Raw genomic sequence first — 21,942 nt, forward strand, 5'->3', positions numbered from 1 at the left:
AAGTATGTATGTATGTATATATGTATGTATGTACGTACGTACGTACGTACGTACGTACGTACACACACACACACGAAATGATGCAAACACCCAAGATCATTCATATTTTTACAATCATTAACATTTATGGTCTTATAGAGACAACCAGTAAAGGCTGAAACCTAAGAGGAAATTTTAAGAAATCTGAACTGGTAGTTTAGTAGTTTAAAAAAAAGGAAATGGGAAACGTGACCTGTTGTCAAATTAAACTTTTAGCATCTTTCTCCATTAACATGGTGGGAAGGTAGCTTGGATTGAGATTCAATTACATGTGAAGAGGCCCAAACCCCATACCATACCTATTCAAGTATTTTTTTGTATACTTGTCAAGTACTAAAAAAAGTACTAAAAAAATAAAATAACACATCTTATATGGCTTCTCAATGTGATTGTTTTAAGGTCAGTCCTCTTTAAACTGATGTTCCCCATTGTTTGGACTACAGCTACCTGCAATTGCATGACTACTGAGAATGTGCTGTAGTACATGAAGGGGATTATAATTCAGAATATATGAAGTGCAGCACATTAGAGAACAGTGACTTACATTATTAAAATACAGTACAGGTAGTCTTCGACTTACCACAGTTCACTTAGTGGCCATTTGAAGTTACAATGGCACTGAAAAAAGTGACTTATGACCATTTTTCACACTTTGACCATTGCAGCATCCCCATGGCCATGTGATTTACATTCAGATGCTTGACAACTGACTCACATTTATGACAGTTGCCGTGTTCCTGGGTTATGTGATCACCTTTTGCAAACTTCTGACAAGCAAAGTCAACGGAGAAACCAGATTCACTTAACAACCGGATTACTAATTTAATAACTGCAATGATTCACTTAAGAAATGTGGCAACATAATTTTTGGGCCCAATTGTGTTTGTAGGTTGAGGATTTCCTGTATCTTCATTTGTTGATTATAACTGCTATTTTTAAAATTCACCATTAAGCCACCACTTATGTCCTGGATTTTTTCAGTTCATTTTTCCCAAAACCACTTTTGCCCAGAACTCTCTTTTGATGTACATCTGAAGCAAACCAGTCTTGTCCTGTTTCATGAACAGGCTAATATATTCCAAACTACACAATTTTGGGTCTGGACTACCTGAAGTTGCTCTCCTGTTCTTGAAATATTCTGAACATTCCTAACAATCATTAAGCAAGGGTACTAAACACAAGCTACCACATGTAGAAAAGGAGCAGCAATGTTGAGGAATTTACATACCAGAGCAACTACTATAAGCTTTGGTCAGGTTTTTATATATCATCTAATTGGCTTTCGTGATTGTCTATTTGAAATGCTGGCATCTTTTTTTTACAGCAAACATTCCTGATATTCTACATGTAGTCTTGAATGCCTGCACCACCAATCTTATTGTTTCATTGGCAGCTTGCAAGATTATAGCTACTTTCAATCTCAAAGGGTCACAATTTCATTTAAAAAGATTCCGTATTTATGGCATTTAGTATTGTATAAAAACAAACCAGGATATTAAATAAAGGGACAAAATGAATACACATTTATACCTACTTGAATTTGCTTCTTTTATAGAGGTTCTCTTTCTCTGACAAGAATGTCATTTGGATTATTTCTGAGAATTGCAAAGAATTTTTCATTATTTCCAGCTTTTATCTCCGACACTGTGTTTACATTGGTTGTTGTAAATGTAATGTGTGACCAGGACAATGAAGGCATTCTCACAAGCTCCAAATAAGATGAACACTCATTTTGTCATTTCTACTGTTATTTATTTTTTTTTAAATATTTTTGAAAAAATATAATTTTTTTACAATATTTTCAACTTAAACACTATTCACACTGAACACATAAGGCAGCGTAAGCTACCCAAATATGAAGTTTAAGAAGCCAAAACTGTACTAGGTGTTTAAAAAAAAAAAGTTGTGCTGTAGACTATTGTGTAGTGATGATTAAACAAAGCAAGGGAAAAGCACCACTCAAATCACTAATGCTAAATTTTACAATTAAATCCAATTTTTAAGATTGTAAAATTTTACAGAGGCAGTGCCATGTTTCTGGATTCCTGGAAGAATCTGTGATGTATAACTTCACATCACGTTAAATATAAACTCAGAAGTGGGACAAACATTCCAACATGATAACTTGCTGCAAATATAATCTCAATTGCCAAATTTTCTCCCCCACCTCCCCCCAACCAGATCTGTAGCCAAGAGAAAGGATTCTATACAGGCCTGTAAAAGTGATTCAGGTATTTTTACAATTCACACTTTCCTCAAAAAAGAACAGCATGAAGTAAAGTTTTGCTTGATAATGGGAGGAATTAATAGCAGTATTGAAATTCAGCTAATCTGCATAATCAGATAAACCTTGCTTTTATTTTCACATTAAGGCATTATTGGGTGCATATCAACACCGCCATAAGTTTTAATTAAAACAGACCACTCTTTATCAAAGTCTGAATCCTTCTAAAAACAGAATTGCTAGAGTTTCTCAGAAACTTGGTACTTTTCTCAACATGACTGGTGCTTCCTTCCTTATTGTCTCCCTCACAAAAAGCCTGGATCCAATTAGACTTTTCCAATTCATTAACCTCTGACAGCAGTTGACTTAATAACAGTCTCAGCACTTTTATTAAGCATGCAAGACTAACAAAACTTTGGCAATGCGTAAGTGTAACACAGTGACAAGAAGAGAGAGCGTTTTAACAATTAAATCTTCTAATACTGGCTTCACAGTGTGGAAATTGTGCTACATCCACCAAAAGAGGGCCCAGTCTACTCATATATTTAGTACTTCACCCCAGGAACAAACTCCTTTGCATTGGGATTCAGATTACTCTTGACCTGGAAGAGAGAGATTTTAAAAGCTTAGACTGTGGAGCCTAAGGTTTTGTTTTGAACATATTTGCACCAAGTTTAACAGGAGTTCTTTGCAGTGAAAACACTCCTGAAAATAGACCTCAGTGGAGAAAGCAAGATACTCTTGCCAAAGAAACAGCTTCGAGTCAGCTTACATGCCAGACAGATCAGGATCCCCTGGGTTGACTGATAGAACCCAATCCAGGATCTCAATCTCCTCCTTTAATAGAGCTAAACCAACTTGCACAACAATAACTTATCAGTGAACAACATGTGGCTCTCCAGATCATGTTAAATTGTAGTTTTCAGCATCTTTCTCCACTGGCTATTGTAAGACAAATTTGTAATACAGCAGCAGCAACTAGAGCAGAAGTGTCGAACTCGTGGCCTGCAGGCTGGATTCGTCATGCGCTGGCCACAACCACTCCCGGTTTAGCAAAGGGGAAAAAAAGTAATAAGTCACATGACGTGACACGAGTTTGACACCCCTGATCTAGAGGATCACATATTGCTCTTCCTAGACTTATTTTCTAGACTTGTTTTGACAGTATTAACAAAAATGTAGATGAGGAAATCCATCAGACACAGTGTGCACCTTTGATAATGTCCCTTACCAGAGGTTCCTGAGCAAAATTGGAAGCCGTAGGATGAAAAAGGCTTATGTTCTTAGGGGTTGGAAATTGGCTTAAGAAAAGAAAAAGAAGAGGACAAGTAGACAATAGTTCAAAGTGAAAATCCCAGGGACTGGTGGTAGGATCAGTGTTTTTAATTAGTTTATAAATAAACTGAAGTTAAGGAGTAAGGTGATCCAATATGCTAATGACATAAAGATGTGCATTTTGATAACGAAGATATTGGGAAGAGCTCCGAAAGGACCTCTCTCCAAACTGAGTAAATAGGCCTCAAAATGGCAAATGCAAATCAATACGAGCAAGCACAAAGTAATGCGTATAAAAAATCCAAATGTAACCTTCATGAATGGGAGTTGAGGTTGCTTTGAGTGATCAGAAAAGAAAGATGGCGTCGGGGTGCACAACTCAACAAAACTCAGAGAGCATTTCTTGTTGAAAATGACAAATCTCATGTTCAGATTTAAGAAAGGAACTGAAAATGTCAAAAAAAAAAGTAATGCTATTTATCTATCTGTCTAAAATTGAGTTTGGAATACTATGCACACAAGGGATATACCTTGAAAAGGTGCAAAATAATAAGTATATAAACGGGCAACCATAATTATAAGGGCGTTGAAATAGGCTCCTTATGAGGAATGACTACTTTAGGGCTTTTTAACTTGGACTGAAGGTAAATAAGGAAAGACATGATAAAAGTTGTATAACATCATCCATGATGCAGAAAATACAGATCCAATTCTTTTTATTTACAATACTAGAAGTTGAGGTCATGTGAAATCTTTCGCCCAATGCATATATAAACTCTGGAATTTCCTGTTATCAGATGGAGTCCCAATTTAGTCTTAAAAGGATACCAAGCTATTACCAGTTCTCAATTTGTGGTCCAGAGATGATTATGCTCCACAAAGGTACTCTAGCTCATCTATGGTGCAGGTATCCAATATAAATAAAGTATTGCAATTTTAGAAAATTTGGTAATATCATTTGACATTTTATAAGACTTTGGCATTCTCACCCAGAATATGCAAAATCAATCTTGTGAGATCTGGCAAAGTCCTAAGATTTTAAATCTATTAACTTCCTATCCACATTTCTGGTTTCGTGTGTATGGCCACTATATGATGCAGACCCTGATACAGCAGGGACCTTCATATATTTTTCTTACGATACACAAATCCTGCTCTTATGAAACGATGTTGTGCCTTATAAGATACAACCCAACTTGTAAATTCAGAGCAGAATGGATGAGCTTAATACGCAGGTACAGGCAATTACGAAAGAACTTAGTCTGTAGTGAGACCGAAAAATGGAACTTTAAAGGTGCTATATTTAAAAAAACTGCTCTAAGTTACTCTCAGTCAGAGTACTAAAAAGACAGGTAATTTACCTATGATAAGAGCAACTGGATTGGTTCAATAAATTTGGTATTCACACAACAAAACTGCTCATCCATATTAAGTGTTCAATTGGCAGGTCTAGCCAAGCAAAAATTCACACACAGAGGAAGGGTAATATTTCAATGTATCAATGCAAACATCTAAAGTGCAATAAATTGTCCCCATGTCTGCACTGGGCTGGGTTTTGAATTTATCAAGTTTTTTAAAATAGTATCGCTGTAAGTGATAACAGGCTGAAATTTTAGCTAAAAAAGTAGTTCATCTTATAAAAAAATTCTAAGCTTTTTAATTACAACCAAAGCAATAGAATTTTAAGAATACCTACCAAATGAGAACATCATCAGACTATGATATTGTATCTACTATATTGTAAGGGAGAGTTTATGTGATCTTTAGAACTATTTGTAACCCTGCAGACTTACAACGGGATCTGAGCTTCACTGAAAACCTATTAATAGATAAAGAGAATCTGGTTAAAACACTGCATTCTGTCATGTCTTTACTCAACTGTCTGACCCAACATTTACTTTCCTTTGCTGGAAAAAGTATGTGATACTTTAGTAATATAGTAATAGTAGAACCTTCTTTAGCAGAAATTGATTCAATCAAATGGTTTCAATGCTTGTTGATCAATACTTCAAATTGGCTTGGAAGAATTTTGGCCCATCCCTTTTTTACAACCATTTCAATTCATGGATATTTGTGGGCTGTCTAGCATAAACTGCTCTTATCAGCGTTTCAACATTTCAGTTGGGTTAAAGGTCAAGACTCAGCCATTCCTGAATGCAACATTCATTTTGCTTCACACATTCTGTTATAGACATACTTGTATGTTTACAAAATAGTGAACTGAGCTCTTAAAAAATATTATTTTACATATAAAGGAATTCCATGCAAAATATTTTTTAAAAACCCTTCTTTTTAAGTCTTTATCCTATCCCAAAGGGTAACATTTACAGAAATGATTCCCATCTATCAATGTCAAAGAAACTTCTATATATCTCTTACTCATATTCAGTATAATTATATGAGAAAATACCCCATGGAATAAGAATACCTAAATAACTGATAAATTCAGAACATACATGAAAATCATAATGACTTAAATATGAGATTCAGAGATGAGGAATAAATCATAATGATGCACTTCTACTAATACTTCATGAAAACATGCTTTTATCTTCTTGGAAGAAATAACTTACATATATTTTGACTTTGAAACAAGGTTTATAATTTTTAGATGCAAACATTCTTTTGAACTACATACTGACCTCAAGGAAACTGACAGATGAACAATGGAAATGAATTCTCCATGTCCTTATTATTCCCAAGAGGTTAGTTCTTCAAACTAAATTTAAATTTAAGACAAATTTATGAATTACCCAGTAGCCTGAAGATAACATGTTACATGCATCCTAAAAATGAGTTGGCTATTGACATAGATTATGCATGGACAATTACAATGAAATATGGTTATCTTTTATTGAAACCTCTCTCTGTGTGTGTGTGTGTGTGTGTGTACATACACATAACAAAGTCTCATATAAATTACTTATCTTGTTGTAATCAATTTTTACTCTTGTTATTTTAAAATAAGTTTTTCTCTTACTTTCCTTCTTGGATGTTTTAAATGAAGCAAAATTAAAAAACATATAGAGTGCCTCTCAAACTCTGATTGCTCTCTCATTAACTGGAACATCTGACTCAATTAGCCTCTTAACACAGATTTCACATACTTTTTCCAACAAAGACAAGCAATGTTGTCTGAATGTGTCTAATAAAGACACAACACAGAATATCATTTGGAATATTGTTTATTTAACCATAACCTCTTTATCCATTAATAAGACAGCAGGATTATGGATGGTACCCAAGGATTCACCAACTTTCTCACCATAGTAGGATTTTAATTAGTTGGATAGCTAAAAAATGTACCAGGATTTTGTAAAAAAAAAAAAAAAAAGTGCTCTCAAAAAACATGGACAGTGGATGCCAATTTGCCACACCTCCTTCAAAACACTGCCTGCCTGTATAGGAATCATTTAAAAGCAAAATGCATTTTCTTCAGAATAGCAGCTTTATTTATTAGCAAATTTATGTAAAATTTAACTTATCAATACAAATATTGTTACCGATATTGTAACTTTGGGAATATATGCACGCTGAATATGAGCTCAACAGGCTCCTCTATTTAAATAAGTTACATCATTTGTGACATCAAAGTAACCACAAGTTGGCTTAAAAATCATGGAAATATTTAAATGTTTAATGTTCTAGTTATATTTTACGAACTATATTCATTTTCATGAGCCTAATTTTACCCTTTTAATTAAAAAGTAATTAAAGCCTATACTATTAGAAAACAGTACTATGCACCATGGCCAGTAAACTTAATTGTATGGCAAATGCTAGTAAAAAATGCTTCAAGGCTCTCTCACCTACCAGACCTTCAAATGGTATCAAATGCAGAGAGAAAAGTTAAAAAATAGGGAGACCTCTGAACCCTTCATGAACTAAACTACTTTCCTAATCACTTAGTCACACATCCAATCTTTATCCTCCCAAATGGTTCAGTGTATTCTTCTCTCCCAATGCACACCTGTGCATTTGACAAAAATAAATACTTGCAATCAGACTATATGAAAAGATTAGAAGGAGAATCAGATGGTACACTTGTTCTGCGTACACAACTGACTGTTGTCAGAAGGCCACATCTCAGGTAGCTTCTGAGTGAGACAGCTGACAAAGTATACTGGTAACATTTGAAGAAAGGTGCTTGATTAAAATAATTCTATTTTTAAAATCGGATGCTTACCACCAGATCTTCCAGTGACGAACTGTCACTGATAACAAGATCATTAAACTGGTCTTGAATTTGATCCATCGTTTGCGGAAGATCTCTTGCTGGAATGAACCATTCGTGCTCTTCCTCTTCTTCCAGCATTTCTTGGAAGCAACGTTCTATAAATTCTTCTTCCCACAATTCCTCTTCAATCTTTAATTGGAATGACAGAAGGAAATCTATTATCAAGGGACCTGAGTGGAACTGTCGGAGCCCTGAGGAAAAACCTCTCAGATGGATCCTCCCCAACATTAGGAGAGCTCAGGTGCTCCCACAAGCTGCAGCCACTGAGGGCAAATGCAGAAAAGGAAAAGGAAGTTGAGATACCTGCTTCTTCCACACTGCCACAACATTGGGTCTGAGCCCTGCAAGGCTCTTCCTTTACTTCCTCTGTCACCCAAAGTATCCCTTCCCCTTCCCACCCATTGGTGTTCTCTTAGCTTCTTTTTCTGTAGACATATAGCAATAGCACTTAGACATATACCACTTACAGTGTTTTACAGCCCTTTCTAAGTAGTTTACAGAGTCAGCATATTGAAAAGTATTCTGAAAATACTGGAAAAATACTAGGCTAACAGAAAAAAAAGTGGGATCTTTGCAATAATGCGGAAGAAAAAACACAGGAGACAATGTATCCTCTCACTTACCTGCCTGTTGAATTCCTCTTCATTTTCCATCCACATATATTCTGCAAATGGATTATCATCTTCATGAGAGTGACCATTCATGATCATATCTTCACTGATAATGCTTGGACTAGTACTCCTACGACTTGGATCTTTCATGGTTGTGCCTTTGAGCTTAAGCCTGAAAGAAAGGGTCCCCAGGAGTTAAGAGTTTTAGTTGAAATTGGTAACAATATATGCTTAGATGTCAGACCCCTGTGATGTCATTGATATTTCCGTACAAGTTTGTCTGTCTACTTGAACTTTCAATAAACTTGTTTAGCAAAGAATCACTTTATAATGCAAGAGTCTTACTAGGAAGATAAGAAAGGACAAAATGTTTTTGGAGATTGCTCTTGTGAACTTATATTGTCTTCTTCAAGGAGAGGTCTAATTCTAATATATACAGGTTTGCATCAAATAGGAACCCATCCAGGAATTTGGCAAGGAGGACATAAAGATATTGCACGACTTGTGCTGTTCAAAAGCAGCCAAGCACAGTGATCTTCCCCTCCATTCATTTGCTCTCTCACAGTTTCTGTCAGCAAGAAGCCTAAATTGCTTAAAAGCTTGCAATCTCTAGTTAATTCTGGCCAATCAGACGAATTTAATCCCATGCTTGGACTCCCCAAGCAGCGCACAGGAGAAGCTTGCAGTCCCTAGTTAATTCGTTTTCTGGGGTTTCCAAACTTGTAGCTATGCAATACAGGAGACTATATGTTGGATATAAATTCCCTAGTGAGCTATTAATTTTTTCAAGTTTTTCCTCTTCTAAATATTACTTTTCCTCGAGGTTTGATTTTTTGATTTGAGCCTGCTATTTTCAATGAATTCTTGGCAGGTAACAATTTAAAAAGTAATAATAAGACGTCCATAATACAAGATCCCTCATTTCCACTCTGAGCTACAGATATTCCCCTTTATCTGGTACACATACAAGGTACACATTGTGTTACTGCCTAGCTCAACTTGTTTTTTTTTTAACCAAGTGACCATCAGTTTTACTATTAGTATTGGTAAAAGCATTTCAATTTCACTAAATCGATTCTACAGCAACAAATATGTAACTTGCACTTTCAGTAGTTAAGCTTGCAACCCGAGGCATCTTTGAATTTTTTGAATTAGAAGGATTTAGCATCTGCATGCTATCAATTCATCTTTGAAAAACACAGTTTTAGAATGCTATATACCAGCATCAGTGCTTGCACTGAACTTCAATTACCGGTACTTTCTCTGACCAGAACAAGTATCCAGGCTTTTGAGCTATAAAAATGCCCAGCTATAACAGTTCCATGAATCTCAAAGGGTAACTTCATTCTTTTAGTCTGCCAGAAAGTGCCTTTCTGACTACTGACAGTCCTCATTTAATGACTGCCTCATTTACTAACTGTATGCAGTTACAACAATGGTGAAAAAAAACTCTTTAGAATCAATCCTCATTTTTACAGGTTTTAAAGCACAAGAAAACTGAAGTAAGATCATAAGCATAGCTGTGGCTTCACTTAGTAACTGCTCCATTTAATGGTTGAATTGCTGGTCCCAACAGTGGTTGCTTAATGAGAACTACAGGAAAATCATTGTGTTAAGATTCAATAATATTAGCTATTTTGTGTCACCTATTAGCTGTCCATCCAAATCGAATTATTTCCAAAAAATGCTACAAGGCTTTATTACTTAAGGTATCTTTAAATAATAAGCAGTGATGGGACAATTTTGTTTCTAATATTTGTTGTTCCCAGTATAAACACAATGGAAAGAAACTGATATATTTCACAGTGGGAGTGGAAAACCTACTATCCTTCCATTCCCATAAGCCAGAGTTAAAGGTAAATGTTTTCCCTGTCCAGTCATGTCCGAACTCAAGGGGGCAGTGCTCATCTCCGTTTCTTAGCCGAAGGAGCCAGTGTTGTCCGAAGACATTTCCGTGGTCATGTGGCAGGACCGGCTATATGTCAAGGTGCACAGAACACAGTTATACCTTCCCACTGAAGTGGTACCTATTTATCTACTCACAGTTGCATGCTTTAGAACTGCTAGGTGAGCAGGAACTGGGCAAGTAAGAAGAGCTCATCCCATCACACGGCACTCAGGTCTCAAACCCAGGCTGTCAGCTGCAGCTGACAAGCTCAGCATCTTTAACTGCTGAGCCATCATGCCCCTGTTAAGCCACGGTTAGAAGGGCCAATTATCAGGGATGAGGGCACCTGAGATCAAAAATCTCTGGAAGACATATATTTATATTGCAATCTAAAATGCATTGGCTTGAACAGAAAAATGTTACGTGCATTTCTTTACTGGAGGAAGGAAATGATGCTTTTCTGTCAGTTGTTTGAGGTTGTCCAGATGAGGAAACAGACTCTACAAGAAGTAAGCTTCATTGAGATAGACTGTATTAATTGCAAGCATTATTATTTTTTTCCTCCTTCCTCTCTTATATCACAGAGTGTCAGGGAAGAACCTGCCTAGTTCTCTTCCTAATATTCTTTTCTTTCCTCTGTCTCAACAAATGCTTCTGTCTTTTTAACTTTTGTAATGGCTTATAAGTATATCTTTCAAGGCCAATGATTTTCTACACTGTTATTGAGTCTTCCTTTAGTCTCTTGAAAATCTTCTGCAAAAACTGTTCTGGTGAATGTTCTAGAACAGGGGTGTCAAACTCAAGGCCTGCAGGCCGGATATGGCCAATGGTGTGCTTAAATCTGGCCTGTGGGGCCGGCCTGGAAATAGCAAAGAACTGAACTATGGTGCCTCTGGCAGCCGAAACGGGGTGTGGGGCGGCCGTGGGAACCCCCCAGGCACCCCGTTTTGGCCAGCAGGGTGCTGGAGGCCATCCAGGCTCAAAACGGGGCACAGGGAGCCTCTCATGGCCCCATTTTGGCTGGCAGGGTGCTGCAGGAGGCATCCATCCCATCTCTCCACCACCACCACCACCACCCTCCGACCAGCCTACAGAGGAGAACTACAATGCTGATCCGGCCATCGAAGAAATCCAGTTTGACACCCCTGTTCTAGAACAATATAAGTGTTCTTGACTGAACTGACAAAAATATCCTCTCAGCATAAGTTTCTGTTGGGATTCAGTCTTTTCTGTAAATGAAATACACCACAATGTGTTTGTGGGGGAGGAGGGGGAGAGAGAATGACATCCAAATATAGGACTGGCTGGCCAATCAAAGGCCCTCCATTTTTATGTGCATGCAATATGTACGATATTGTAGGCTTCAAACTCCTGGTTGCACCCCCACTTTAATGTGGACTCCACCCTCGCCCCATGGATGTCCTAAAACATCCTTCCCTTTACTCTAGTCCACAGAGAACCTGGAAAATCATGTTATGGTTTGCCAAAGACATCCATCTTGCCAACTCAGAAAGAAAAACCAGCTTGTTAAAAATGATGAACATTGATATTAAAAATAAGCCACTATTTTAAAATATTAGTAAGTCTTAAAATATATGCGATTATTAAAAACACAGCAGTAGTATCCCAATAGATTTTTTAAAATAAGAATGTAATGCTAGTCCTGCAATTTTTAACTGTGCATTTATTAATCTGACTATACATCTTAAATGCCAACAATATTACATTGTTCTTCAGCCATTATTAGCAATGAAGAAATGATGTCTTTATAAAGTTTCTCAGATACCACCTATTGGAAAGCATACATTGCATTTTTATAATCTGCAATTTAAAAGCCAAATTTACTATTGTACCCATAGGGAAACAAAAATACTCTTTAATAAACATTTTACAATATTGCTTAAAAAGTAAAGATGTATTCAAACAAACCCTTGTGCTTACTTCAAATTTTGTTTAAAACATATAGATTCTATTACTCAGTTTGGGAGTCTATGCGGCTAGTCACCTTAGAAATTTCATCATGTTCCTCTCTCCATTTGCAACAATCAAAGGGAGCTGTGTTTAAATACAGACTTCCCTCTGGCAGCTCTATGTCTCTTCCTGATTTATCCTGCTATACAGGAGTTCATGGGATTCTGATGTCAAATGAGATTATGACCTCACAAAGCTCACCTCTGAAGGATGATGTGAAATGAGCAGACCCCAAAAACCTGTATAACTGCTCTAAAAGAACAGGTTCTCAATTATCTCCGCCTTATTACTTACAACTGTCCTTATTGTATAACATTATGTGACGATGGTCTCAAAAAAGATCCATGAAAAACATGTTTTTTCCACTGTTTAAAAACCTGTTCCAAAAACTGCACCAATGCACAGAAATTATGGATGTGTTCTAGGAAAGTAGTTTTTAGGGTTTGGTAGTATTTCCTAAGATGGGTGTTCTTCAGATATATAGTATTCAAGGTCTTAGACTTCTCAGCAGTGACCATATTGGCTGAGTAAGTTTAGGAGGTCTCTAGAGTGTGTCCAAATTTGAGAAGACTGATATATGGGCAACTGAAAGGGCCATGACTGTCCTGTACATTTTTGTTTATGCCCCAGATATTTTTTAAATCTGATGAATGTCTATAGGAATTATACAGGAATTTCTAAGTAGTAAAGCGATGTGGAAAATGTTCTTTGAATAGCACACAGTTAAAAAACATGCTATATTAGACACCTCTCTTAAACATCTAAATACTCTCTACAGAGCAGGGCTAAATTAATAATTATATTTTTATGTTTCAAGTTCAAATGAAGTGCTTCAAAAGCTCCACAACACAGCTAAACACCAGAATACAGTATTGTTTCTTTTTTCTTTTAGGAGTTAGTCAGAAACAAATGCTGAAAGTCAGCAAAATGAAAAGATGGGAAAATAGCTGCCTTTTTCCTTATATGAGACTCTAGAGTGCATAGAAGAGCAATAAAGATGATTAGGGGACTGGAGGCTAAAACATATAAAGAACAGTTGCTGGAACTGGGTATGTCTAGCTTGATGAAAAGAAGGGCAAGGGGTGACATGATAGCAGTGTTCCAATATCTCAGGGGCTGCCACAAAGAAGAGGGAGTCAAGCTATTCTCCAAAGCACCTGAGGGCAGGACAAGAAGCAATGGGTGGAAACTAATCAAGGAGAGAAGCAACCTAGAATGAAGGAGAAATTTCCTGACAGAACAATTAATCAGTGGAACAACTTGCCTCCAGAAGTTGTAAATGCTCCAACACTGGAAGTTTTAAAGAAGAGATTGGATAAGGATATATAGATATACAGAACAGTTCTATTATTAGGTAATTTACTGTATTGTGGCTGTCACAAACTAATTTGATTTGTAAAGTGAATTTGATTTTTTGAAAAATATAATTTTAAAATAGTTAGAAATATTCAGGATCTGAATGCTGGCTAGCTAAATTATGATTTAAGAACACTGAAATGATGCCTGTGGTACTGAAACGATAAATTAAGCATTTCTGTTTCATATTACAGTTTAACCATGAGTCAATGGCTATAACTCAGCCTCCTACAGCTGGGAGGCTACTGTTTAAAATAAGCCTTGCAGTAGGCACCTGTGTCAGATAATATATATGTACTTGAAGCGATATAAATTATTTCAAGCACTACAGAGAAAATCTATGAGAAATACTTTGGAACCATATGAAATGCTTTCAATTATTGCATTTCAGACTATTATCTTAAAGAGGTGCTTCCCTTAGATAATCATAGTTGTTCAATATTGAAAACCTGAATCATAACTCTTAAAACATATCTTGAAAAATCCTTGCCCTATTCCAGTGTTGTCAAACTTGCGTTGTCACGTTGTCATTATGTGATGTATCGTGACTTTCCTCTTCACTAAAATGGGGATGGGCGTGGCCAGCGTATGACACATCCAGCCTCCGGGCTGCAAGTTTGACACCCATGCCCTAATCAAACAAGAGTGATTTACAGGCAATCATCAACTTTTATCCTTTTAAGCCCTAAAGTATGTCAGTGTCTCTCTGTGTATGGATTAGGCTCAAGTGACTCTTTTCACATTGGTTACTCATTCTCTCATCTCTATTCCCATCAGTTTGTGAATTCATCAAAAGCAACTCCTCATGGAAACAGCCAGGAATAGTGTTTATGTGCATCTATCTAGTGAGCACATAGCAAGCCATTTTTCTTAAAACAATAGTTTTGCATGATACAAAAATGTGTATGTGCATTTTTTTTCAATCTTTTTGAAAGTGAAGATTTTGGCATACAAGCACATTTCAAAGGGTATGCAAGTACAAATTGGGCAATTTAATATTAACACAATAATTGGATGACTTTGCAACTCTACACTCCTAGTGTACAGCTCTACTTTCATTTGAAAATTGGAAGAGGTGGGAGAACAAAAATGGTAAAATTATACCATAAGCTCCATTCAGTGAAAATACGTGATAAATATGCTAACACATATGGTGATACAGACTTTTAGCTATGGCTATATGCTTTTATGAGAATCAGTTTGGGGTAGTGGTTAAAGTACCCAGCTAAAAACTGGGAGTCTGTGAGTTCTAGTTCTGCCTTAGGAACAAAGTCAGCTGGGTGATGTTGAGCTGGTCACTTTGTCTCAGACTTAGGAAGGAGGCATCAGCAAACCACTTCTCAAAAATTTTGCAAGTGAATTGCATTGAATTGCCCAGGAAGCCTCTGACAATCAGATAAAATGGAACAGAAGGGGAAAAATGCTATTATACCTAACTGCCTAGCATCAAGAATTCACTGGAACTAGTGGTTGCCTTTAGCGCTTATAATAGCTCCTGTATTATTATTATTTGTTATCATGGAAACTCATATATATGTAAAGCAATTCACTTCTTATCCAAATAATAAGATTTTGATAAAAAAGAGAAAAAGTGCTAACATTTTAAATTTTACATTACCCTTACCAATTTGCTTTCCCACCTAATCTCAGCTCCACTGTATTATTTTAAACATTAAAAACAGCCCTTTCGGATGACCCAAAGAAATATGTTTATTTTTCTAAATGTGAGAACACCAAATAGACAAAACAAATCAATATTCAAAAATTGAATGTTTACTACAAAAAGTACCTTCCCCCGCCCCTTTGAATCAAGCTTGGCAACAAAATAGAAATGAGTTGCTCATTTCTGAAATTCTGAAATGAGGCGGCTATGCACCCCAATACTATAAATTTTCACAGAACTATATGGTATAGGGACCTACTAGATTCAAATGGACTACTAAGAACACGCCAGGTCCTTAGAGACGCGGGAATGGAATTAGATTGGTGGCCCTACCTTCAAGTACAAAATAGATATAGGAAAGACAGGGACGAAGGAGGAATTGAGGTGAAACCTAATAGGCTAGATAAATTTCTGGAAGTGAAAGAAGGGAAATTAATATCTAAAATATATAAATACTTACTAGAAATTGACTTAAATGAGAATATAATCAAAGGACAAATGATTGCCTGGACTAGAAACATAGGTAAAAATATCCAACTAGAAGAGTGGGAAAGGATTTGGGAAAACAACATTAAAATAACGAAATCAGTAACTTACAAGGAAAACCAATACAAAATGTGGTATAGGTGGCACCTTGCTCCTGCGAGACTAGCACAAATGTACCCTAATTTGGACCCGAATTGTTGGAAGTGTAAACAGGCCCGAGGAACTTTCTATCACTTATGGTGGCTTTGTCCCAAAATCAAGGTGGGGGAAAATTAGAATTTGGATATCACAAATTACAGGAGAAGAAATTGAATTAGACCCAGAGATTTTTTTATTAGGAATATATAAACAAAATATCAGAAAAGAAATGACATATTTAATACATCATATAATTACGGCGGCCAGAATAGCAATTGCACAAGTTTGGAAGTCCGATTATTTGCCAACCGACCAGCAGATAATACAAAAAATATATGCATGTGCAGAATCAGATCAACTAACACTGAAATTAAAGGATAAGGAAAGCTCAAAATATTTTAAGATATGGGATAAGTGGTACGATTGGATTAAGCGAAAAGAAAGTGGATAAGGATATACTTAGTAAAGCATAAAGATAATTTTGATGAGTATTAAATTTTATTTTTTTCTAATAGTGAGTTTTAAACTAAGACCTGATAATTGAGAGTGTATTTCCATGCTTATTTCATATAAATACCAACAATGACTTCACCATCAGGAGAATGAATATGGGACTAGGTTATGAACTATATAATGTGTAGAGAAGAATAGATATAGATATGCAAAAGAATAGAAATGAAATGTCAAATATATGATATGATCTATGTATATGAATATCTTATTATGGTTTTAATTATTTTTATAATTGTTTGATAATTTAATAAAGTTTGTTAAAAAAAAAAAAAGAAATGAGTTGCTTTTTCCAGGATGTATTTTCCATCCCATTATTAATCAGGGCTACTAACTCTGCTGTCCTATATATTCATATGCTTTTCCCAGAGACAAGATCCTTTCTATACTAGAGCTCACTGTTCCACTACAGCAGGGGTCTCCAACCTTGGCAACTTTATGACTTGTGGACTTCAACTCCCAGTATTGAAGTCCACAAGTCTTAAAGTTGCCAAGGTTGGAGACCCCTGCACTACAGAATTAACTGAAAACAATATGTAGGAAATACACGTCTGATAATCTTTCCAAAAACCAAATCAGAAGTTATTTTTTTAGCTACCGTAATTGCTTTTGATTAACAGAAGATAGCATGATTTATTCACATATGTCAAGAGAAAAAATAAAGAATATAGTATTTAGGTTCAAAACCTCATTTGACCAGATTCTTGCTGGTAACATTAGCTTAAGCACTGTCTTCTAGCTTTAAGTATCTGGTAGAATTCTTCAGAGGATAAAATTGGGGAAAGAACTCACATAGACTATCCTTGTAAAAACAGGACACTTGCAAACAAATTCAACTGAGGTAATTTTTGAGAACAAATCCCATTTTGTTTCTTGGAGTGCTACAATTAAAACCCAAAGCTAACAGAATGGAGATGGCCAACCAGACTTGCTTTGTGTGGTGGCCATATAAATGTGAGAAATAAAAAATAAAGACTAGCACATCTAAAAAATGCTTTTAACATGGAAGGCTTTTTAGTGCTTTTTCCCCACCAGAAACTTAAGTCAATAGTATCCAAGCAAATCAAAATTCTAGACATTAAATGCCATTGTTTGCTTTTAACAAATCAAGTGCACTAATCATCCTCATACATTTAGAATTAGAATTCTTTATTGGCCAAGTGTGATTAGACACACAAGGAATTTGTCCCCTGTGCATAAGCTCTCAGTGTACATACAACAATAGTGATAGATCATTATCATAGTCATTGTAAAAATACATTCATCATTAGATACAACCCTTAGTGATAATCATAGACACTAAATAAGCAATCATATTTTTTTCTAATACAAAAATAAATGCATCTATGTGAAAGAATGCTTTTTCCTCCTTTGCTAGAATGTCATTATTTATTATATATATATATTAGTAAGCAGGTCAAATTTTAAACCAAGACAAGCATTTCTGGTTTCATTTTTTTGTTTACATGGAGTAGAATCAAGTCATAATCAGAAGTCTCTACACTCAATAATTCAAGCCCCAGTCCTCTCACATTTAGATTACTGCAATGCATGCTACATGAGGCTATCCTTGAAAGGTATCGGAAAGAGTAGTTCTTGGAGCTCCTAGAACAGGGGTGTGAAACTCGACAGGCCGGATTGTGACATATAACGACATTTTTTGCCTTTGCAGAGGCAGGGTGGCATGTCCTGCATGGGCCGTCAGCTTGACAGGCTTGCCGTAGAGTGATCCATGTTTCATCACTCTTTCGTGAGCTGCACTGGCTGCCAGTTTACTTCTAGGTACAATTCAAGGTGTTGGTTATCACTTTTAAAGCCTTCCATGATGTGGGTCCAGGCTATCTAAGAAACCAGCTGATCCTGATAGGATTAGCCTGCCCCATCCATGCTGCAGAAAGGGCATGCTGTAGATCCCGTCAGTCAAGGAATTTCAGCTACAGGTCCAGAAGAACTTTTTCTGACATGGCTCCTGGTCTCTGAAACATTTTCTTCCCTCCTGAGGTCAAATCCACTCCCACCCTTTTGGCTTCCTGAAAGGCATGGCTGTGACAACTTGTCTGGGGTCCCAATGGAGTGTGGCACTTTGGAGGTGGCTAATGGAGTAGATAACACCCCACATCTTGCCTATCAGCACTTTATTCCCTCCTGCCTAGTTTTATTTTAACTGAATTTTAAATTTAAAATCCTTATTGATTGTTTTAATGTTTTAGAGTATATTTTATTCAATGTTTGTAAACTGCTGAGTCAGCTTCGGCGAGATGGGTGGCATGCAAAAGGTGATCACATGACACTGCAACCATCATAAATGTGAATCTGCTGTCAAGCATCCGAATGTAAAACGTGTGACCATGGGGATGCTGCAATGGCCATAAGGGTGAAAATATGGTAATGTCACTTTTTTCAGTGCCGTTGTGACTTCGAATGGTCACCAAGTGAACTGTTGAAAGTCGAGGACTGCCTGTAATTCATGCAAACCAATGGCAGAACAATGTCTATGGAGATTCTCAGTCATCCAGGTCATGGTTGTCCGAAAGGTGCTTTTTTTCAAGAGGCAACTGGATTTTCTGGATCAGCATGAGAAAAGTTCATCTTCCTTCCCCTGTCCTTACCACTTTCTCTAACCTTTTTGCCATCACGTGCCAAAAGTGGGGGGAGCGCAGTGGGGGTCACGTGCATGTGTGCCCACACCCATAATTCTATGCGTACTGTCCTCCCACACATGCGGGCCTCCCCTGCGCTCCCCCCGGTTTGGCAGGCGATGGCATGGTGGGCCCAGTAGAGCCGTTTTTTCGCTCTCCCCAGGCTCCAGAGCCTTTCTAGGAGCCTGGGGAGGGCGAAAACAGCCTTCCCCATCCCCAGAGGCCCTCTGGAGGCTGGAAACAACATGTTTCCTGACTTCCAGTGGGCCCAAAAGGCTCGAAAATCAGCTGGCTGGCGCATGCATGCATGCCGGAGTTGAGCTCACATGCCCACCGATATGGCTCCGCGTGCCACCTGTGGCACCCGTGCCATAGGTTCGCCATCACGGCTCTAGAGGGATGATCGAGAGCATCCTGTCATATTGCATTACAGTCTGGTTTGGAAGCATTACTGCTTCAGACAGGAAAGTGGTGCAGAGAATGGTGAGGTTGGCAGAAAAGATCATTGGCAGTTCACTTTCTTCTATCCAGGACATAACACATAAGCGATGCTTGAGCTGAGTCTGCAGGATTGTCTGGGATGCTACACATCCTCTTCACTACCTGTTTTCCTTGTTACCTTCTAGGAGGTTTCGTGGTACCCAAAGCAGAATATCCAGATTCAGCCTCAGTTTTGTTACATATAACATCAACCTTGTGAACTCTCAAGTTTATTCTTTCCACTACGTATTCAAATTGGGCAGTGATGTATGTATGTATGTATGTATGTATGTATGTATGTATGTATGTAATTTATATTTACTGAATATATAAATATAAATTTAACACAAAATGGTTTGTTGTGAAAGCGACTGTCTGTGTTGTGACCTCGACTCCCAAGCCTGTCCTAACAGAGGAGGACGACTCAGGTGATGGGGAGGAACTGACAAGGCCTCCCTCTCCAGGACCCTCCTTTCTGGCAATGCCTCAGGTTCCATCCGAAGGCCAGGAGGAATAGCCTGGGATGTGCCAGGAGAAAGGCATATCGGAGCACCAATTGATAGGGAGCGAGGATGATGAATCCTGGCTTGATCCCAGGCAGCGTCGGGGGGAGAAGCGTGCGCAGCAACGGAAGAGGCGTGGGAGGGCCAGAGACTGAGCTGAGTCACGGAACCACGCCCTACCAGGAATAAAAGTGGGTGGGATTGCTCTTCAGGCTTTGTGACGGACAAAGTTAAACCCTGAAAGTCACATCGTGATCTCTGAAATTCAGCTTGGATATATTTTGGACTGAACATTGACTAAATTCTTATCTCATGGATAATTTGTTGCTCCTGGAACGGCCTGAAGATAAGTCCTCTTCTGCTTTATGGGAGTGAAAACGGTCTTGGCAGGCATTCGGCAGCTTGCTGCCAAAACCTTGGTCTGCCAGGAATTCTAATCTGTTTACCTAATAAAATATTGGCAGGCATGCTTGGTATTACGTTTGCCTGTGTGAGGAAGGGGGACAGAACAGCCTGAGGGCTCTTGGATTAGGGATGGAAGGCGAAAGGAAGTAGTATGTTCCTTCCCATATTTGTGTAGACCAGGTTGCTTCGATAGAAAACCCATATATACATACTGCTTCCTTTCACCTGTATGTATGCATGGTGCAGGTATATATTAATTTTGTATATAGCATGTGTATATGTGTTATGTATGTGTTTGGGTAGATATATGCTTTCTCTTCAGACCAGGCAACAATTTCATTTTTAATACAGGCCCGGTGTGCTTGCAGTAAAAAAAAAAATGACAATAAAGTTATCTTATCTATCTTATCTAAAGTCCAGTTGTCTCTTGGGGAAAAAAAAAGGGCACCTTTTGGGATGATGGGAGAAGAGTTTCAGACGATCCTTCTGTCAAAAAGCACCAATCTTCTTCGGTCCCAGCCTTAACTGTCACCTTATCACCTCCGGCCTCTACAGTTGTTTTTTGGCCTGTACAAAAACAAGACCGAGCCTTTCTTCCCCAGGAAGAAAGAGAAGGCGAGACAGCTGCGCCCTTTTACAGCCCCCAGGCTGACTTCAGCTCGCCCCCACAGCCCCGCCCCTTCTCCAGCCAAGCCCCGCCCCGCCCGCGCGCCCCTGCCGAGCCCCGCCCACCCGCCCTCTTTGTTCCATTCCTTAGAGCGCGCGACGGCTCCGCCCCCCACCCCATCCCCCAGACGGGGAGGGGGAAGAAGCGGCGCTATCCCATCATGCACCACGCCCCTAATAGACAGGTAGTACACTTCTCCAGATACCCGGATGGATGGGAGGTTGGGGGGAGGGGAAGAGGGAGCAAACCAACGAGAGAACTCGAGCCCCGAAAAGAGGCGAGGCCGTTGGGCTCTACGAGCTGATCGCTCCCCACGCCCCGGCGTCTTTCTTTCCCCTCAGGGGAAGCTCGTCGTTTTAAGCCCAGGAGTTCAGGGGCGGGCGGGTGGGGGGGGGTGTTAAGGGAAAGATAAAAGAGGCGAATGGAGAAATAATGGCACCTTCAATTATTCGGCCCCGCCCCTCTGCGCTTCCGACCCCTGAGGCGCACCTCGTGTAAGCAGCCTTTCAGACACCGAGGCTCCAAGCTGGCCGTTGCTTCTCGCCCGTCTTTATTCAGGTCCCTTTCTCCTTTGCCACCCCCTTCCTTTGGATACACAACAACCCCCCCCTTAGGCCGGATATGATGTCACTTCCTCCGCCTGCGTGGTTTTTTTTTTTTGCGAATGCCCGTTTCTACGCTCTTTTGCTTCCGGCAACGACCGTAGATCTACGAAAGTGTAGAGCGATTCCTGTCTGAGCAAGGGCGCTTTTTCCTTTGAACGCTGCTCCCTCCTCCCTCCCTGGGGAGAAAATTTTGAAGGGGGAAAGGATGATCAAAACCGGCTTAAGAAATATTTTTAAATATTTGA

At 38.4% G+C, this 21,942-nt stretch overlaps 1 protein-coding gene across 6 annotated transcripts; it reads right to left on the reverse strand.

Moving 5' to 3' along the window:
- Window positions 1-1,769: 1,769 nt before the first annotated feature.
- On the reverse strand, window positions 1,770-21,701 carry PAIP2 (poly(A) binding protein interacting protein 2). 6 transcript variants are annotated; one of them, XR_011599779.1, is made up of 6 exons: window positions 21,532-21,701; window positions 20,874-20,992; window positions 8,399-8,558; window positions 7,725-7,904; window positions 5,235-5,357; window positions 1,770-2,865 (listed from the first exon to the last, which is right to left on the reverse strand). XR_011599779.1 is itself a non-coding variant. In XM_070933031.1 (6 exons), exons 3-6 carry the CDS (start codon window positions 8,534-8,536, stop codon window positions 3,459-3,461), a joined length of 450 nt encoding a protein of 149 aa, XP_070789132.1. In that variant the 5' UTR covers window positions 8,537-8,558; window positions 20,874-20,992; window positions 21,582-21,701; the 3' UTR covers window positions 2,872-3,458. The 6 variants fall into 6 exon arrangements, 5 of the variants coding, with proteins under 5 accessions (XP_070789134.1, XP_070789132.1, XP_070789130.1 ...); XM_070933031.1 differs by lacking the exon at window positions 1,770-2,865 and adding an exon at window positions 2,872-3,564 and having other exon boundaries at window positions 5,332-5,357; window positions 21,582-21,701; XM_070933029.1 differs by lacking the exon at window positions 1,770-2,865 and adding an exon at window positions 2,872-3,564 and having other exon boundaries at window positions 5,332-5,357.
- Between the last annotated feature and the right edge of the window lie 241 nt (window positions 21,702-21,942).

Source organism: Pituophis catenifer, unplaced genomic scaffold, assembly GCF_029215685.1.
Source record: "Pituophis catenifer annectens isolate HBS135680 unplaced genomic scaffold, rPitCat1.0.hap2 SCAF_1, whole genome shotgun sequence".
Classification (NCBI taxonomy): Eukaryota; Metazoa; Chordata; class Lepidosauria; order Squamata; family Colubridae; genus Pituophis; species Pituophis catenifer.